Raw genomic sequence first — 18129 nt, forward strand, 5'->3', positions numbered from 1 at the left:
GGTAAATAAGGGTACAAGAAGCCACGATTTTCTACAAACAAAAACCTAATGTCAATCTCTTCCCCTGGTGGATAGAACAAAGTGAAGGTAATCCATTATTTACGTGAATTTCTTTTCAAGCATCCTTCGGAGCTTTCACCTGCTTTTTATGTTTGATCAAGTCGGTTACTCTGCAAAGTAATTTGACTCTTTAAGATGCACGGATGACGTCTTCGTCATAGAGAGAAATCTTGGGCGCGCCCTGGCTTTGTTTGTCGTCGTTAAGGTGCGCACTTAGAGACCTATATAAGAAGCAAGGATGGCGCACAAGACGGCCCACTTTTTCGCAGCATATCTCGGTGTGAGTGCGAGTCATCATGGTTTCGTTTCGCGCGGTTGTCCTGCTGTCCCTGGCGGTGGTGTGCGTCTCTGCCGCCGTCAGCAAGAAGAGGGAGAACGCGGTGGAGGAGCTGAAAGAACTTGAACGTTCCCTTGAACAGGTATCTCCGTCTGTATCTTTATACGGTTTAACAGTAACATACATGTATCTGTATCTACTCGTTTATAGCCAGTATAACCGCGCCCTTCTGCGTACCACACCAGCTTCTGTAACTGTACTGTATCTTTATAGCTGGTATAACTTTGGCGTAACACGTAAGGGCCCTGTAACACTTGTCCGTATGAGTTGTTTAAGTAAAGTTTGAGGGGAAGAAGTTGTTTGTCACTTTTACCCATCGTTGTGCAGCCTGGTTATCGAACCAAAGAAATGACTTATTCGGCTGCAAACTCAACCTAGACCAAAAACATGTTAATACGCAACTCCTGCAGACTTGTATATACGCACAAGTTTGACAGGTGCTTAAAACAGCGACAGCTGGTTATATTACACGGAACGACCTGTCACACCTAGCTTTTGCACATCTAACTGTTAAGCGTTGTTTAAAGCTATCTAATAAGGATGCCCCTACCGCACAAGTTCCGATCTACTATAGTTCTAGGGAAAAATGATTTTTTTACCTCTTGATACCATTTTTTTGGTTTTGGTCATTTGGCAACGACAGAATTCCTTCAGTACAACGATTTTCGTATAAGAGTACTATTGAAGCTCACGACGTTTTCTGTGCAAAATCTTCGTTTTAGGTTATGTCCTTGACTTTTCCTTTTTTGATTACTGTTTCCGGTGTCGTCTTTTACGAAAACCGTATTTTTCAGTCCACCGAAATTCTTGCCTTCATATAGCTAGTTTGTAAATTTTCGTCCGTATTTCTTGCCATTTGGTTATCCAGAAGAAACAAAATGGAAAGATTCGCTTGCGAATGCGGTAAAAGTTATTGATGCCAGATCATGCTCGCTATAATACGCGGTGCAAGCTGAATACAGTGTGGGTGTTGAGCACATGGTTTCATACGCAAAACGCTCGAGCTCGTTCTAAATGAAATGTGAAAAATAGCGATTTCTAGATTCGAAAAATAGATCAGCTTAGTTTTCAAGCACACCTAACTCATTTAAAAAAAAAACATTTTTCCACTTGTGATTGCCCAAAAATGACAGCTTAGTTAATAGCATCATAAGAAGTTCGGCGCGTTGATTGTATACATGTATCTGTCTTATCCGCGACATACGTAACTTCTGTTTCTGGTAACGAACGTTACAGCAACAAGTACGCTTTGACCGTTTTCTTCGACATGATGTACAGCTATTGGCTACACCTTTTTAATCAAGAGCACAATCAGTAAACCAACTTGCACAGCGCACAAAGGCGATCTGACTTGATCTGTCAAAGGGCCTGGCTAGCTGATTTCACCAACCAGCCAGCCAACAAAACGAACATGCTCGGAACTGAATCCTTACGATGTTTAGTATACGTTTTTGACGTGTTTTCCTTCTCAAATCCGCTGTATCGCGACACCAGTCAAAATTGAAAAAGCTCCAGAGTTTCAGCAATCTGCCGGAGGAAAGGCAGCAAGCTTTGACGGACACGTTTGAATATGTTTTCTGTATAACGTTTCCACTGAAAAAAAAACCCTGGTAGGACTACCGTTAAGTGGCTGAAGTGTCTTGTCGCTCTTATACGATTTCTGTCCTCCTAAAAAAGCGACCTGTCATGCAAGTTATGTTGTTAGGAACGGTCGCCAAGGCAACCTAAACAGATGTATTGAAAAGAAAAGAATTTGGTGTGTCCAAGGACTGGTCTTGAGATGCATAACTAGGTCAAGCGAATCTAACCCTTAAGACCCCGTTAGTCTTTCCTTAAAGGAGCGCGAGGCTTCGGCAAACAAAACCGATGCACTTCGCGGACTGTCTCCCCCCTAATGTGTCCAGTCATCTACAAACTCCTGAGAGTGGGTGGGGCTCATTTCGACACAGTTGCAGGGACAACAGTTCCACCAACGGCCGCTAGCTGGCACTCATTCCGTATTTGCCTTGTGGACAGTTGTTACTGACAGTGGACGGGGTGCGGCTCATTGCGACACAATTGCAGGGACTGCAGTCCCACCAAATGCCGCTAGCTGGCGCTGATTCCGTATTTGTGGACAGTCGCGATTTTCCCATGTTGATGAACACATCATACATAAAGAATATCGGTTTTATACGTGTCATTGGCACTACCCATACAATGTTTCCCTTCATTTATGTCTTGTTCAAAAAAAAAAATCCATCACTTTCCATTTTCCGATGTACACCCCCTTCCTGAAAGAAGTGTGGGATAGTCCATAGAGAGTCTACCCGGCGGGGTCAATGACCTCAATTTCGGACACCCAGGTTGCTTGATGAGCATCACTTAACTGTTAATGTCATAGTGCATGATAAGGCTAGTGATATGACATTTAAACATTAACAAGAACTGTTGGTTCTGAATCAAGGTTGAACTGTAACTGCCAACACAACAAATTGGATTTATCCAAATTTTCGTCCGATCAGCTACAGTCTTTGTCAAGGAATTAGCAATCAACTGCTTCTGTGACGTCACGTTATGCAAATAGGACACGTGACTCGGTGAGTAGCGGATCATATGTTGCAGAAAGTCTTTAGCGCCCCCCGTCTCTGTTGAAAATTTGGGGGAAGTCCAATTTGTTGTGTTGGCAATTACAGTTCAACTTTGATTCAGAATGACTTCTACCAACACAGGTGAATGTTCAAGTGAAGAACTGTTGATATTTCTTGTCTGTCCAGCTTCTTGGCAAGGTGACTGAGAAGAAGTCCCAGCCAGCTGCTAAGCCTGCCGCCAAGAGGACGCTGTCTACTAAGGAGAAAGCTAAGAGGGAACAAGAAAAGGCCAAGTTCCAGAAGGTTCGTGCTTATAAGCTAGTTCGGAGTTGTTACTACGCATGTGCAGTGTCAAAGGTGAAGGAACCCGAGACGTGAACAAAGCCAGTCGGGCGTTGTTATGCAAATATAGACAGTTGTTATGCAAATATAGACAATGTCCAGGCGAGCACTGTATATGAGGCGGGGGGCCTTCACCTTTGACACTGCACATGCGTAGTACCAACTCCGAACTAGCTTATTATCTTCGCCGAGTACTAGAATCAAATTTGCAGGGGGTGATAAGCATGTAAATATTAATCACTCTCCATAATAAGCCTTGATTATTTGGCGAAGATAGTGTGTTCGTGGAACTCTAGTTCTTACATACTCTTCAATTTTTCAAATTAGAAATTACCTAGCATTCATATACAGCTATACCTACTACCTATCTATGGTGGCCACTGAAGGGACTTGGAGAGAATGGTCACAGTGATAGGAGGCCATTATAGACAGGGTAATAAATTGTGTATTGGAAAAAGAATGATATTAGAGATCACAATAGCTAGTTGGACCACATTTAGAGGTGGTCACTGGTTCAAGTATGACGAGAAGACTCGCACGGGAAAAAATATAATATAGGTAGTTGCTAAAAGCAGTAGAGGACAGATTGTAAGTAGAGACTGTTTCAAAATTGTATCCAGTTGTAACTATTTTTGGAGTATCTTATAACCTGGATGTCTAATCTTCATCAAGGTTCAAAAATGGTCAATTTTCGCTATACTTTCGTGAGAATGCGTGCATTTTTAGACATGGACATGTAGCTTGGACCTCATGTAGAAATTATGACGTCAATGTCCCCTCATATTCAGGCACGTAGCATGGTCCAGAAAGCTACTGAGGCCGTCGAGAAGAAGAAGTCCGCGATGGCAAGGAGAGAATTCGAAGAGGGGTCCGGAATGGAAAAGAAGTCAGGTGAGTGTGTCAAATAAAAATAGCATCACTTTCCAAAATGCGAGTGTAATCTTTTATATGCGTTGATTACGAGGATATTTCGTTTCAGTGAAAGATAATACGTCATCTCGTCAAAGTTGTGCTTCCTAGAACGTTTTGTTTCGATTGGAGATAATGGTTTCTGCATTTCAAGTGTGCGCCTGCGCGAAACTGTCGTCACAACTCTCGCGAAAATGTTGACGAGACTACGCGATATATCATTTTACAGTAATGCATGCAGTAATACCATGTTGATTTCATTATATGGATGACATCAATGTTCCTTCGTTTCAAAAAAAAGGTTTTAACTATACTATAAATCGTACAAAGCAGCTGCACAATAAACAAATATATGCCTTAAATTGCAGAAATATATTTTGGAGAATGGATACTAATTTTGGCCAAGCTTCAGGAGCGAGCTTAAAAGTATATTTTTCTGCTTGTTTCTTTACACAGAGGACGTGCAGTCCCGTCGCGAGATGGCGAAGGCCATACACGATATGGAAGCGAAGAGGGCGCAGAAGTTGCACAAGCTGGCGACCAAGTCAGTGAACAAACTTAAAGCTGCAGGTTGGTAACCCTTTCCTAACTCTGAATAAAAAAGAGTCTTTTTATTTTTTATCATTTTTTAGTATTTTTTCTTAGGAAATAGATTATACTCGTTGCATTATTTTTTGATAGATAGCTGGGTATGTGTTACACTTCTGTACGTTTGGGACCTCATAGTGATGTACCAAACCATCCAATACATTTCTGCCTTTAAAATGGGGCAGCAAGAAAAGTTTGACAATTTTAGCCACGTAATATTTTCTTAAATGGAATATACCTATATAAGCGTGGTTAAATAGTATGTCATTAGTACTTTAAGATTCATATCTGTAGAAAAAAAAACTTTTTTGTGGTTTCAACATCTAATACTTTCATTTTCCACACTGTAGCCGCTAAGAAGTCCGAGAAGCTCGGTAAGGAGAAGAAGAAAACCGCCAACAAGGCTAAGAAGGCAAACGACAAGCGTGCGGCGTGGGCGGACAGCTATGGCTCATACTACGACAGCTATGGGCCAACATACGGCATGGACAGCTATGGGTCAAACAGCTACGACAGCTATGGGACATACGGCTACGACAGCTATGGGTGGTACGACCCAATGTACTACTACTACGAGGACTACGGTAACACTGATGTTTGATCATCTTTACCTTCGCTAAGAGAGTTATGTTTTACTGCGTGTGTCTGTCTGTCTGTCTATGTGTGTGTGTGTGTGTGTCCGTGTGTGTGTGTGTGTGTGTGTGTGTGTGTGTCCGTGTGTGTGTTTTTGTCTGTGAGAAGTCATGGATGGATCTTTATGAGATTTTAGTATATGGTAAAATGAATAAACGATTATGGCCCTCCTAGCAGCTTTCTAATATACTGCAGCAGTGCTTTCAGTTCTGATGGCTCGTGTTCTGGCCATGCAATTGTCGGCCATTTTTTTTTACGACTGAAAGCTATTAAACACGCGAAGAAGTGTTGTAGCCCTAGCAGCATTTTTGGAACTGCTTGGAAGTTTCCTGTATGGAAAGGTATCAGCCTATTTCCCTGATGTTTGTCATATATAAGAAAATATGGTTGAATAACACATTGATAACCGATTGATAGATGAAAAGAGCATCTAATTATATATTTTTGGAAACGCATCAGGAGCTAAACTTATAGTCCGTTAACTTGTTTTTCTTTCAAACAGCTTACTGCGATGACGGTTCCACGATCCCGGGTTCTTGGGTGTGTGATGACTATTCCGACTGCGCGTGTGGAGAAGACGAGGACCACTGCCACGATGACGATGGTGGTGGGTGTCAATCAATCAATCAATCAATCAATCAATCAATCAATCAACTAATGGGCGCCAAATACTGATGCACGGCGGCTGTAGACATCTCTCTAGGATGTTCTATTTTCGGCACAGGACCTCCAGTAGGCCCTGGTGTCCCCCTAGCTCCAGCAGTGTGTTGAAGGCCTTTCCACATCAATTCTTTGAAACGAAAAAATTATGGTACCAAGAATCCTAGACTTACAATACATATTCTATAGAGTTCGTGGAACTATTCATAATTCAAACATGACAACGAGTCAATATGGAAAAGGCTACTAATTCGCGGGGAAGCATTGTTTTTGCCTCTACCAGGCTCTGCGGATCGCTGGGAAAATAGTAGAAATCGGCCAAAAGAGTGAATTGTATGCCAAGTGTATTCCGCTATACAGTGAAGCTCAATAGGCCGTTGGTCGCCTATTGAGCTTCACTGTATAGCGGAGTAATAGCGGAGTACTAGCGGAGTACCCTTGGCATACTAATCACTCTATTTATGATTTGACCGATTTCTACTATTTTCTCAGCGATCCGCGGAGCCTGGTAGTGGCTAGCATTGTTTATTGTTTGCCTATGTCGTATTTGCTTGTAACGTCTGTTTTTTCACCGTATATATGTTAGCGGTTATCTCTGCTCCATGGCATATGTAAGACTTGTAGAAACGGAGGACTAAAGTCTTGACTATGTCCCTGCAGAGTTTTACTGTTTCGACGGGATGGAGATCCCGTACAGCTGGGTGTGTGACAACTACACCGACTGCATGGAAGGAGAGGACGAGATGTGCAGCGGTAAGTTGATTTCTGTTTCGTTTATTTTAAAACCCTAGTCCTGCTGAGCCCGACAATTGTCGGATTGTAAATGCTTGTCCTGTATGCTAGCCCTAACAATGGTCGGGTTGAGGGTAAACAGTAGAATCCGCTCAACTACACCACCGATTTGTCAGCGTTTTTGGTGCAATTATCCGGCTGGTGCAATTATGCGAAATGTCCAGCTGGACCGCACCACTATGGGCGGGGGTGTATTGTTAGTCAGAAACACTAGCACAAAGAAAACATGACCCTTTGCTGTAAATAAAGAAATGACTACGAACCGGTTTTGATTTTGCATTCTTTCGTTTTTCCATGCGATCTATCGCATTAATTTACAACACACGTAACGTTACAGGGGAGGCATTCTGAAACATCGTCATGGGATAACAGTTTCTGTGTTACATTACGTATTTAGATTTCTAGAAAGCGAATGTTGCATATTTGCGGTTGTTATAAAGCGAAGTAGATAAAAATGAGCAATATCAAACTAGTACCTTTTGTTTCAAAGGTGTCTGGGCAGTGGCCATGGGGGCATATTTTTGTTCTCGAAATCCAGTAGGACAAGGGTAACGAAAATACCAAATATTTCCCGACCGTCTTCTTTGATCAGTTTCAGTGAGAATAGGACTGCTAAACATTAGAGGGGCCTTAACTAAAGTTTTGACATCTTCACCCAATACCTCTTATGCTATGGTCACATTTCCAAGCCGGGGCCCGACCGTGCTGTTTGAGAAGACAAAGAATAAAAAATGCATATCAAGAATATACATAGAGTATGGTAAGGAGAAATTTTTAAAGTAAGAAAAATCGTTTTTAGTAGTCACGACTGGCGGCGCGGAGGTGGTACGTTGGCTGCGCCAGGTGGTTGGCCGGTTAGAATTGACTGTATTCCCGCTTCTTCCACAAACTCTACCTCGTTAGCACGATCTGGCATCCCGGCACGCAGGTCGATAACAGATGACCTACTTACGTGGTGTCCGATTTCGTAATGGTGGGAGAGTGTCAGGGAGTTTTTAGGCTGTGAAGTCACTGATTAAAAGTACTCAATATTAGGTTGAATAGATCTCTTGGTTGTGTGAAAAGAGTCTTTTCATACTAAATTCCCGGTTATTCCACAGATGACATCTACTTCACTTGTTCGTCGGACGGCTCGGTGATCCCTGGCAACTATGTGTGCGATGGTGTACAAGACTGCATGATGCAGGAAGACGAGATGGACTGCAGTAAGTCACAACTATTGCGCTTAGTTTGCGAAAAATGTTACAGGTTTGCGTAGCAAAACCTTTGTTGGATCCGTTGGTATGTGTGGTGGCCGCCATCTTGAATTGTGTCGTCACCATACCACGTTTTGGAGGGTAGTTTTTGGGGTTGCATTCTCTCTATTCTCTCAATAAAAAGAAAAATTCAATACAAATTCACATTTATGAAAATATATGAATGAACGGACACCTCTCGTATCCCAGTGTATTCACTAGCCTCCATAGCAGGCTCTTTGTGACTTTTTTCGGGCTTATAATACTTATTGCTTATGTACTGGGTAGCTTGTGCAGACAGCCCGTCGTCTCTATAGGACCGAAAAAAGGCTCAAAGAGCCTGCTATGGAGGCTATGTATTCACCAACCTCTGTTGTTTTTCCCAGTGGACATCCCTGAACCCGAGTACGGCAGTGGCAACGGCATGTACTACGACTCCTTCGGCATGTACTACAAGAAAGGCCTAAAGGCCAAGAAGGCGTCCAATAAGGCCTAGACAAACAAATGTTGTGCTTCCGGTTACCCGACCAACCCTCTTTAAAAAAATACCTGCCGACCCTAGCCTCTTTTTGAGTGATGAAATATTGTTGAATTGTTTTTCAACATGTTCTCTTCACTTTTGTCGCAATTGAAAGCAGATTTAAACAAACCCACCAAACTTAGATCCCCTTTATTTTAACACCCTGCATAATATCAATAACTGCATAATCAAAACATGATGTTAAAATATCTGTGTCTTGATGCATTTCAGTTTTTTATCGTTGAAATTGTAATGTACTGGATGTAGTCGGAAACGCAATATTAATTTTCCAACGCCTGATGACCATTGACGAGAATGACCTATGCTACGAATCGGACCGGCACGACAGAATCTATGTATGAGAATTAGAAACTTTCTTTCTCGTGTCTAATTGCAACTTTCAAAGACGTTCCGAGAATAGGTGACTCGAATAAATGTTGCGTCAACACTTAAACTAGGCATCTTCTAGAAACCTTTGATACTGTTTAGAATAAAATAAAATAAAAATGCACTTTGCATACGACTTTGTGAATTGTATTTTTTTTTAAATTGACAACCAATACAGATTACAATAATTAGAGGCCAGGTCCTGTATGAAACGTATCGTGTGTGTATGTTTGTGTCATCGTATGCTTAAAGTCAGCATAACTGAAGAACGTGTAGATAGATTGTAATGGTATTTGGTATGTGGGTAGGTGTTGAGAGGAGAAAGGTCAAGGTCGATTTTGGGCCCCCGGGTATGTGTCACTGGAACTGCAATGGCGTATTTGTAATAATATTCTAAGGAGAATAACTGAAGAAAGGAACAACAGATTTTCATGTTATTTGGTATGCAGGTAGGTTGGACAGAGATGTACAAACTGAAGTGCAAATTATGCAAATTGGGACTGACTACACCTCCATTTTAGGCATGTGGTTGGAGGCCACACCTGTCACATCTGTTAGTCTCAAATCTAGGACAAGAATTTCCCAGGTCCCAACAGCTGGTAATGAAAAAAATCTATACCTCCATAATAAAACACATCATATATAAAACCAAATTTCATGGAGATTTTGGGTCTTCAGACTCTTGTTGTTTAAGCGGAAATGACTGAAATGCTGTATGCTCCAACTTGTTAAGAGTATGAAACATAACGATGATGATGATGATGACCATACCTTGTAATAGCCGGTTACACCAGGTTTATTGTTTAAGGACCATACACGTACTATATGAACACCTTGCCAGGGGGAACAAACAAAACTTATCAGAAACAAACAATATACAAAGTAATTCTATGACGAAAAGGCGGAACAAAACTAGACAGGGGAGGATTTTTAGCGTATTGTCTTACATAAAAATGACAAAACTATTACATTTGTAAGGAAACGACTGTTTGATTAAAGCAAAGGTAAAGGTAATCCTATGGCATTTTGAGGCCGTAGGGGCAGTGGATTGTTATCCACTGTGTCTAGGACACGGTATTGGAAGGTAGAGCCCACACCTTCCACCGCCTTTTACCTCCCCAACCGAAGTCAGGTACCCAGTCATACACCTTAGTGGGGCGAGTTAAGTCGAGTTGAGTGCCTTTCCCAAGGACACAATGTCTTTATAGCCAGGAACGCCAGGAATCGAACCTGTGAACTTTCGATATCTTGAATTAATTGTGCCCACTAGCTTAGCCATTCGACGCTCTGTATTTGACGCACTATTATGATCAACAAAATTCTAGCCAACAAACAATTTGCTGCAGTTCTAATCAATCTCGCTAGAGGTCGTCACAGGTACAGGCCGAATTTCCAATGTTGAAACTTGCCACCGTCGCAGGGGGTAAGTTTGAGGAACTTTTGTACTCCAGCACCAAATTTCATATCCAGACAGCGTCCGGTCAAGACATGAGGCTCGTCTCCAATTTCTTTTAACTCCTTCTCCTGAAAGAAGGAAAGGAAGAAAAAATAAGAGAGAGATAGTACATACGTGTGCTTGTGAATGTCTGTCTCTCTCTCTCTCTCTCTCTCTCTGTGTGTGTGTGTGTGTGTGTGTGTGTGTGTGTCCGTAAATGTATATATCTCTGTCTGTCGGTGCCCCCACCCCCCTCTGTGTGTGGGTGTGCATGCGTGTGCATATACGTTATGATGTCCAGTCAGATTCATGATAAAACTGAGTGTATCATATGTAGTATCAAACAGACACGGTACCTTCTGGTGTTGGAACTTCAGGACATTTTCCTTTTTACACAGTCCCACCGACAGAACCTCTCCCTCCTTCCCGACCTCCCGTATGACACACAGCGTCCCGGACTTCAGAACCCCGCTCTTGTCCAGGCTAAAACTCTGCGTGAAGAGACAAATGCACATTAGAAATGAAGAAAAATACACAATTCGATTGCCTAATTGTTAAAATGAACATACAAAATGATGAAAAAATACCACCATTATATTAGCAGGAAACATTACGAATATTCTTATTTCTAAAAAATGTCGAATTTCCTCACTTAATGCAAGTGAAAGTGAGAACCTAGCTTCAGTTAGGGACGTCCCTCGGATGGGACCTTAAATGGGGGTCCCGTGTTTGAGCACAGCCACACCTCGAGCACGTAAAAGACAAAAACCAAACGCCAAATTTATCGAAAAGTGTCACAAATCACAAATCTATCCAAATATGTAGCTTGTATTCCTCAATACAAACCTGGTGTGTTCCGCCATGAGGTGTTTTACAGTGTATGCAATACAAACAAACAAACAGAGTAAACAAGTATGTGAAGTTGTTGTACCTGGTGCTCGCCCTGCCCATGACATGGCCACAGGCCCAACTGTGCACCGCCTAACGTATCCACACAAACGTCATGCTGGCCCAGGTTCCGGATCTTTAAAAAAATAGATCAATAAATAAACAGGAAACACATGCGGTAAACAGCAAGCTTTGAATCTTCTGGTACACGGTACGTACATATTACAATCTTCAAAACAGAGGTATTGTTTTTGGTCTATTTGTTTGTGTTGTTGTGTGTCCGTAGTTATCAAATACACTGTAAGTAGAAAGGCAGGAAGTGAGTGAGAGAGACAGTGAGTGAATGAGAGAGTGAGTTAGTGAGTGAGTGAGTGAGTGAGTGAGTGAGTGAGTGAGTGAGTGAGTGAGTGAGTGAGTGAGTGGGAAATGGGGTCATTGCAAAGTCAGACTTTCGTGAGTGAAAGGGAGTAGGGTTTAAGAGGTACTAGAACAAGTCGTGACAATCCAGGTCATGGGGCTAATGGAAGAAGCTACTAATTCAGGGGGGTGTATTGTTACTGTATGTTTGTCAGTGAAATCGGTGCTATACACACATGTACGTTTTCCATATGCTAGTCACGTTGCAGGGGGGAATTAATGGGCACATGTAATGTTAAAACATTATTTGTATAATCAATGAACTATGACTAAAACTTTCGGAACATACAAGCAACTCTCCGGGCGCATGAGATCTTCGAACTCTTGTTCTACAAGTGCAGTTCCTTCAAAAGTATGTTTCCATTCCACTTTGCAAATCTCTAGTGAAAATGGTCATTTATGTTGGAACTTGGAAGATATATACAACACTATATATGACACAAATACCACGCACTCCATAATTTTCTGATCAATCATCATCAATGATAACACTACGAAGTGTAAAGTGTGGTGTTTCTGTACCTCCCCGACAGCCTGTAGGTTGATTTGCGGCACCCCGAGGTCGGGATAGATGTTCTCTAAGTACCACTTGAAGGGGCGACACTTACGTCGGAACTCCAGCTGAAATACAATCTCTAAATTTCAGTACAAAGAACACAAAATTGCAGAGTGGAAAAATAGTTGAGAAGTATTGTTAAAAGAATCTGTCATCAATTCAGATTTTTGTACACGTAGGTACTTCCATGATTCGTTTGTAAACAAAGTCGGTAGGTAAATTCAAAGGACAGTACAGTGTCTAGGCTATATGATTTCTTTAGCGTAACTGTAGTTCCTGACCGAGGTTTGTGTAGTTATCATGTAAGTCGCAATGTGACACTTCTGTGCCATACCTGTTCAGTGATGTTCCCGTAGTCGATGTGTAAAGCCTCGGGCATCAGGGCGTAGAAAATCTTCTTGTACCTGTCTTCAAGCCAGACTTCGGCGACTCGTCTGGTGTTGTGGCTTTTCATGTACATCACGGAAAATGTTTAAAAGCTTAGTCTCTAAAACAATAGATTTTTTAAAATACTGTAAATGCATTTATGTTCAAGTGATTTTAATTTGGCGGTAGGGAGAAAATGGAGTGCTCGCTGTGGTTTTAAGTTCGCGTTTGAAACAATAGTAGGGCTACAGCTTACCGCGAAAACCGCGAACATTTCTGCATTTACAAAAATATCACAGTATACACTTATTTTTATTATCAATAGGATCAAACGATGATTAATCAAAATACAAGTTACCTGAAAACTTCAAAAGCACCGCCTGGGAAGATGTACGGTTGGCTCTTTCTGAACACGTGACCCACGCGAGAACAGGGTAAGATCTCGAGCCGGCCTCCACACATCCAAATCTGCAAGAAAATAGTACATTGTTACCTTTGTCTTGACAAGTAAGTACAGAAATATGAACTGCTAATGATCCTGAAGACAACGAAAACGTTACAAATTGAAGTTTGAAGTTGTAAGTTCAAAGCTGAGGAATCAACCTTGTTGTTTACATATATCACCTTGAATGAGATTTCTATATTCTCGCCGCCCCAGATAAATAGTTCCGGATCGTAGGCGCCAAGCTCGTAAAAGTAGCTCCTCTCTATAGAAAACAATCCGCCGGCCATGGTAGGAGATCTGAAAATTAAAAAGAATAAAAAAGAATGATAATATTTCGGACTTTAAAACAAGCTCATATTGTATCAAATCTCTAGTCGTCCGCAATCAGGCGTAATGCATACTCTCATTCAAAAAGAAAAAAAGTTCTAAAGCTAGATTGATGAAGTTTTCCTCAAATTCTTTGAGCCAACCATATACTACCGGGGGTCCTACACAAGCTGCTCTGAAAAAATTAAAGGTAGCGAGCGGCACCGGTAGTAATCGGATGGCACCAGGTTACAGATTCTTGGCAAACGGACGTATTGTATAGTATTAGCCCAGACCCCAGAGGAGTTGCCAAAAAGGTTGTACTTACATGATTGGCCAACTCGGATCCTTCCTGCCCAATGCTTGGAAAGACGGAATGGATCTCCACTCGAACTTCAGCTCCTTCCAGTCCATGCCTCCGCGCAGAGTCTGCGCCTCGAGGTACCTGAAATTTACAGTTTCCGTTGATCATATCGAATGTTTATATGCATTTTGAGCAAAGTTTTAACTAGCCTCCTTCGCAGACTTCCTATAACGGCGGCGTATATATTGGGAAGGGGGGCAAGGTTCTCTAATGCCGCAAGGGAGTTGTGTAGCCAAGGGAGTTGTGTAGCCAAGGGAGTTGTGTAGCCGAGGGACGACCGCCGTTTATAGCAACAGAGAACAACAACAAATAGGAACTGCACACTTTTTGAATATGAGCATTTGAAAAAAAAGAGCACCTGTATACGTTGCGTTGCTCTTAGTCTCTGCTAAGTAATGTGTCTATGTTGTCTGGTTTGCAAAAATCATGTTTAAATCTTGAACTAGTGACGCGATCGCAAGAAGCACTTCTTGACTAAGAACAGGAACGAAAAACAAAGACTCACGCAAAGGATCTGTCGTCTATGGCGTCTATGACGGGACACACCACGTTGGTTCTGTTCTGCCGGATCCTGTCCAGTAGGGGTTCCAACCAGCCCACGTTACACTCAATATGAGAGTCTAGGAACGTCAGGACCTCTCCACTAGCGGCGGCTACAAACATGAAGTACAAAGGCACAAAAAATGTAGTGATTTTTACTATAATACGACATGTTGCGATTGATCTAGTCCGCAAATACACGCTTTTTGACGAAATAAAGTATAAATTACACGCAACGATGTTACAAAACAATGTTTGTTACCTCGGTATAGGAGGTTTCCCCTTCGATGGGCTAATGTTTTTGTCTGTGTGTGTGTTTGTGTGTTTGTGTGTTCGCAATTATAACTAAAGGTCATTCTGAGGAATGCAATGTAAAGATATGGTCGATACATTTTGTAGCAACGAAAATGGGGGTACCCTTAGAACTTGAGTCTCACCTGCTCCCAACATCCGGGCTCTTATGAGACCCTCCCGCTTCGTAGTGCGCATGATCCTGATCTGTGGGAACCTCTTGATGTATCCGTCCAGCTTCCCCTTCAAGTGTTCTGTGTATGTATGTATGTATGGCGACAGATAAGAGAACTGATTAAAGATCTAATTGATAAATTACTAATAACATTATTATCATTCAGAATAAGGCGTGTCATTGTTGGCTATCACGATCGTGACCTCATTCATAATGGTAGCATTATATGAAACTTAGGCTCTGGTCGTGTTGTTTCGCAGTATAAAAAATCTTTCAATTGGACTTTTTTTACCCTTGACATACAAATTACTTCTGTGTTAGGAGATGTTCTGACTGCTTCACTTTGCACTGCAGCTATATGTGTCGCTGCTTACAGATGTGGTGCCAAAAGTAAAGTATTTACATATATCATAATATTATAGATATAGATATATCATACAGTATTGGAACCGCATTTGTAAGCAGCGACACCTATTGCTGCAGTGCAATGTGAACCAGTTAGAATTGCCCTGAGCAAATTGAGAGACGTTCACTGAAACGTCGGCTGAATAAAAAATATATATTTGTGTACAAATAGCTCTATAGACTTTTTATTCATTGACTAACCGACCTGATGAAACTATTCACGGATCCCTTTTACGTACCTCTTTCTTCACTTGGAAGAAATGAACAGGTAAGAAAGTTAGGATACAATTTACGTACCTCTTTTACTGAAGTCGTCCACCAGGATGATCTCCCTGACGAGACGCGGCGGTGACCGGTTGATGATGCTGTGGAGGGTGCGGATGAGGGTGGACCACGTCTCCTCACAGAACGTGATGATGATGGACGTCTGCGGCAGGTCGTCTGCTACCTTATTCGTGCGGCATCTGAATGTTAAAACAAAATATTACATGGTGTATTCAGCTGTAGCAAGGTTTCGTTATAAAGTTATTTCTCTGACTTTAAAAGTATGCATAGTATGCAAAGTAGTTTTATATCCAGTCATAATTGTTAATAACGACAAATAGTTGTGTTGACAGCGTAAAAAGCACTTCACATGCACTTCACATAAAAAAACTGACAGTTTGTAAATATTGTAAAGTTTTCAACAATAGTAAACAATATGGGAGCAGGGTCTTTTCAAAATATTTTGAATCAAGGGGGGGCTAAATTGTAATCACATTTTGCACTCATTTTACAAAATGAAAGTGAACCTACGTTGTCCAATCAGGTGAGCCCTTACAGGTAATTAAAAATCTAAAACTAATCAAGAAACCCCTTACTTGGTTGGCCTGTTATCAGGGATGGTCCTCTCCACTGAAATGAGGTTGCTGACGAACACGTTGAAAGACGCCTCCGCAAACATGCTCCTCACCATGGCGTCGTCTTCCCTCTTCGTCCTGACGGGCCTCCCTGCCTCCCCCGGGCTACGGGGAGGTTTGGGTATCGTCACGGAGTTCAGCGACAGCACCGTGTGTTTAGGGATGTTTTCTTCTATCTCTGCCGGGTCATACTGGTTGCCATACGGTCCCGGGGCCGCCTTTTTTAGCACGGAAGGCAAGCGAGCTAGAAAGTTCACAAATTTTGCCTTTTTTGTCGTAGATGGTATAGATTTTGTAACATTTGGTGATGTTTTCACTAGTAGCTGTACATTCTGCTGTCCGACGTTTCCAGGATGAGAGTTTTCCATTGTATGCTTCGTCGGAAGTTTTGTAGTTAGAACGTCATCGTAAACGGTTTCGCGGGTCGATGCTACCCAGGGCGAGGGAGTGTTGTACAAAAGCTCCGATATGGTAACACTCCTGTATGCCTTTCTGAGTTCATCAACTTGATCGTATGCAATTGTCTCCTCATCTTCCCATTCTTGATCCGCCATATTGGCTGGAGCATCATGGGTGATGACGTCACTTGTCGTTTCAACAAGTGTCATTTCAAGGTCATTATTTTCTTCAGACCTATCTTCCGTTTCCAGTTGAAACTCGTCAAATATAAGTGGGTACGCGTTGTCGTTGTATCGCCCATCATCCTCAGCCGTTACCATATAATCTTGGTGGACACTCCTTTTGGATTCGAGTTCAAGATTGGGCGGGAATATTTGTTCTTTCAAAGTCTGTACTTGAAGGTGCTGGGTGTGTAGGGCCGCTTCCGTGTGGTACACGTCTCGAATCCCCTCCTTCCCTTCCGGTGGCAGCACAGTGTTTTTTCCCACGGCATATCCTCTCACCTTTTCCTTCAGCCTCTCCGAATCAGACATTTTGACGAAGTCGCTGTTTCTCATGAAGATAAATATGTCCATGAACACCCACACCATGGACGTGAGCAGTATCACCACAACTGTCCGTTTTCTCACAAGTAGAGCCATGGTGTTGTCTTGCTTTGCGTACCTTCTTCGACGTATCAAGAATCCACATTAACTGGAACGTTGAATACAACCTGCATTGAGCGTCCTGTCATCTTGTTGATCCACGTTGGGGAGTTTTGTATGAACACCCGAATATCTTCCACCACAAGAATAGTAGTCAAGCTACGAATCTCTTGAAACAAGGAGGTTTAAATCATTAAACCTCATGGCTTGAAATAACCATAATGAAAACCAAGAATCCAAGTTCGCGAAAGGTTTTTCATTGAATAAGATAGTCTGGCCACCCGGATGCGACCTGCGCTAGAGGTATGAATGTGAGTACCAGTCAGGCTTGTGATGTTGAAGAGGTGCTTAACTCACGTAGAGGTGCTACACCATGCATGGGTGGGCCAGGCAGCCACGTGTCAGTCCCAACTGAGTAACGTTACGTTCTTACACACAGTCCGCTTACACACACACACGTGTACTCTTAGCTTGGTTATTATTACAGAGGCGTAACGTAAAAAAAATCTTCCTCGCAAAATTATCTACTTTATTTCTTTGTTATGAAAATATACCTGTAACTGACAAAAAAATCTTCACCAACGTTTACCTGTAACTGTTATCAAAATGCGACCGTCTATAATTATAAGCTTTATCAACCAATCCGTTTTGTTTTTCGTATGTCACATGACTGCAATATCGTTTCCACTTGTGTTCGGTACCTACTTGAGCGGGATGTCAGCCGTTACTGGTCAAGTGTTAGTCAAGGGGCTCTTGATACGTATACCAAGTGGGGTCCATTCAGCATTTGTTTGCTTTATACTATCCGATTAAACAGAGAGACAGCTCGTTCTAGGGTCACGTTTTATTCCAAAGATATGTCTGAGCTGTTGAACACGTTTATAAATCTAACTACTGCTCATTAGCGCCGCCTGCCGAACAGGAAGGGATAGTGCATTTCTAGGTGATACTCCCTTATCAATAGAA

At 42.1% G+C, this 18129-nt stretch overlaps 2 protein-coding genes across 2 annotated transcripts; one reads left to right on the forward strand and one right to left on the reverse strand.

Annotated features, from left to right (window-relative positions):
* Positions 1-302: 302 nt before the first annotated feature.
* Positions 303-9166, forward strand: LOC136447397 (uncharacterized). Its single transcript, XM_066446295.1, has 9 exons — positions 303-479; positions 3154-3270; positions 4098-4200; positions 4675-4788; positions 5157-5390; positions 5942-6046; positions 6760-6852; positions 7992-8096; positions 8513-9166. The coding sequence occupies exons 1-9, from the start codon at positions 357-359 to the stop codon at positions 8620-8622; spliced, it is 1104 nt and encodes a 367-aa protein (XP_066302392.1). The 5' UTR covers positions 303-356; the 3' UTR covers positions 8623-9166.
* Positions 9167-9813: 647 nt separating this feature from the next.
* Positions 9814-17625, reverse strand: LOC136447396 (polypeptide N-acetylgalactosaminyltransferase 1-like). Its single transcript, XM_066446294.1, has 12 exons — positions 16082-17625; positions 15519-15685; positions 14788-14895; positions 14316-14463; positions 13775-13891; positions 13320-13437; positions 13054-13163; positions 12664-12775; positions 12296-12394; positions 11400-11492; positions 10825-10959; positions 9814-10557 (listed from the first exon to the last, which is right to left on the reverse strand). The coding sequence occupies exons 1-12, from the start codon at positions 17158-17160 to the stop codon at positions 10405-10407; spliced, it is 2439 nt and encodes an 812-aa protein (XP_066302391.1). The 5' UTR covers positions 17161-17625; the 3' UTR covers positions 9814-10404.
* Between the last annotated feature and the right edge of the window lie 504 nt (positions 17626-18129).

This window comes from Branchiostoma lanceolatum, chromosome 13 (assembly GCF_035083965.1).
Source record: "Branchiostoma lanceolatum isolate klBraLanc5 chromosome 13, klBraLanc5.hap2, whole genome shotgun sequence".
Lineage (NCBI taxonomy): Eukaryota > Metazoa > Chordata > Leptocardii > Amphioxiformes > Branchiostomatidae > Branchiostoma > Branchiostoma lanceolatum.

What these genes read in the sequence shown, in the direction of transcription:
- LOC136447397 (XM_066446295.1), top strand. Translation starts at nt 357, where the DNA reads ATGGTTTCGTTTCGCGCGGTTGTCCTGCTGTCCCTGGCGGTGGTGTGC. An exon ending in CTACTACTACGAGGACTACG is followed by an intron (nt 5,391 to 5,941) that starts GTAACACTGATG and finishes TCTTTCAAACAG; the next exon opens with CTTACTGCGATGACGGTTCC. An exon ending in CTGCCACGATGACGATGGTG is followed by an intron (nt 6,047 to 6,759) that starts GTGGGTGTCAAT and finishes ATGTCCCTGCAG; the next exon opens with AGTTTTACTGTTTCGACGGG.
- LOC136447396 (XM_066446294.1), bottom strand. Translation starts at nt 17,160, where the DNA reads ATGGCTCTACTTGTGAGAAAACGGACAGTTGTGGTGATACTGCTCACG. An exon ending in GGACGACTTCAGTAAAAGAG is followed by an intron (nt 14,896 to 15,518) that starts GTACGTAAATTG and finishes ATACATACACAG; the next exon opens with AACACTTGAAGGGGAAGCTG. An exon ending in AGCCCGGATGTTGGGAGCAG is followed by an intron (nt 14,464 to 14,787) that starts GTGAGACTCAAG and finishes TCATGTTTGTAG; the next exon opens with CCGCCGCTAGTGGAGAGGTC.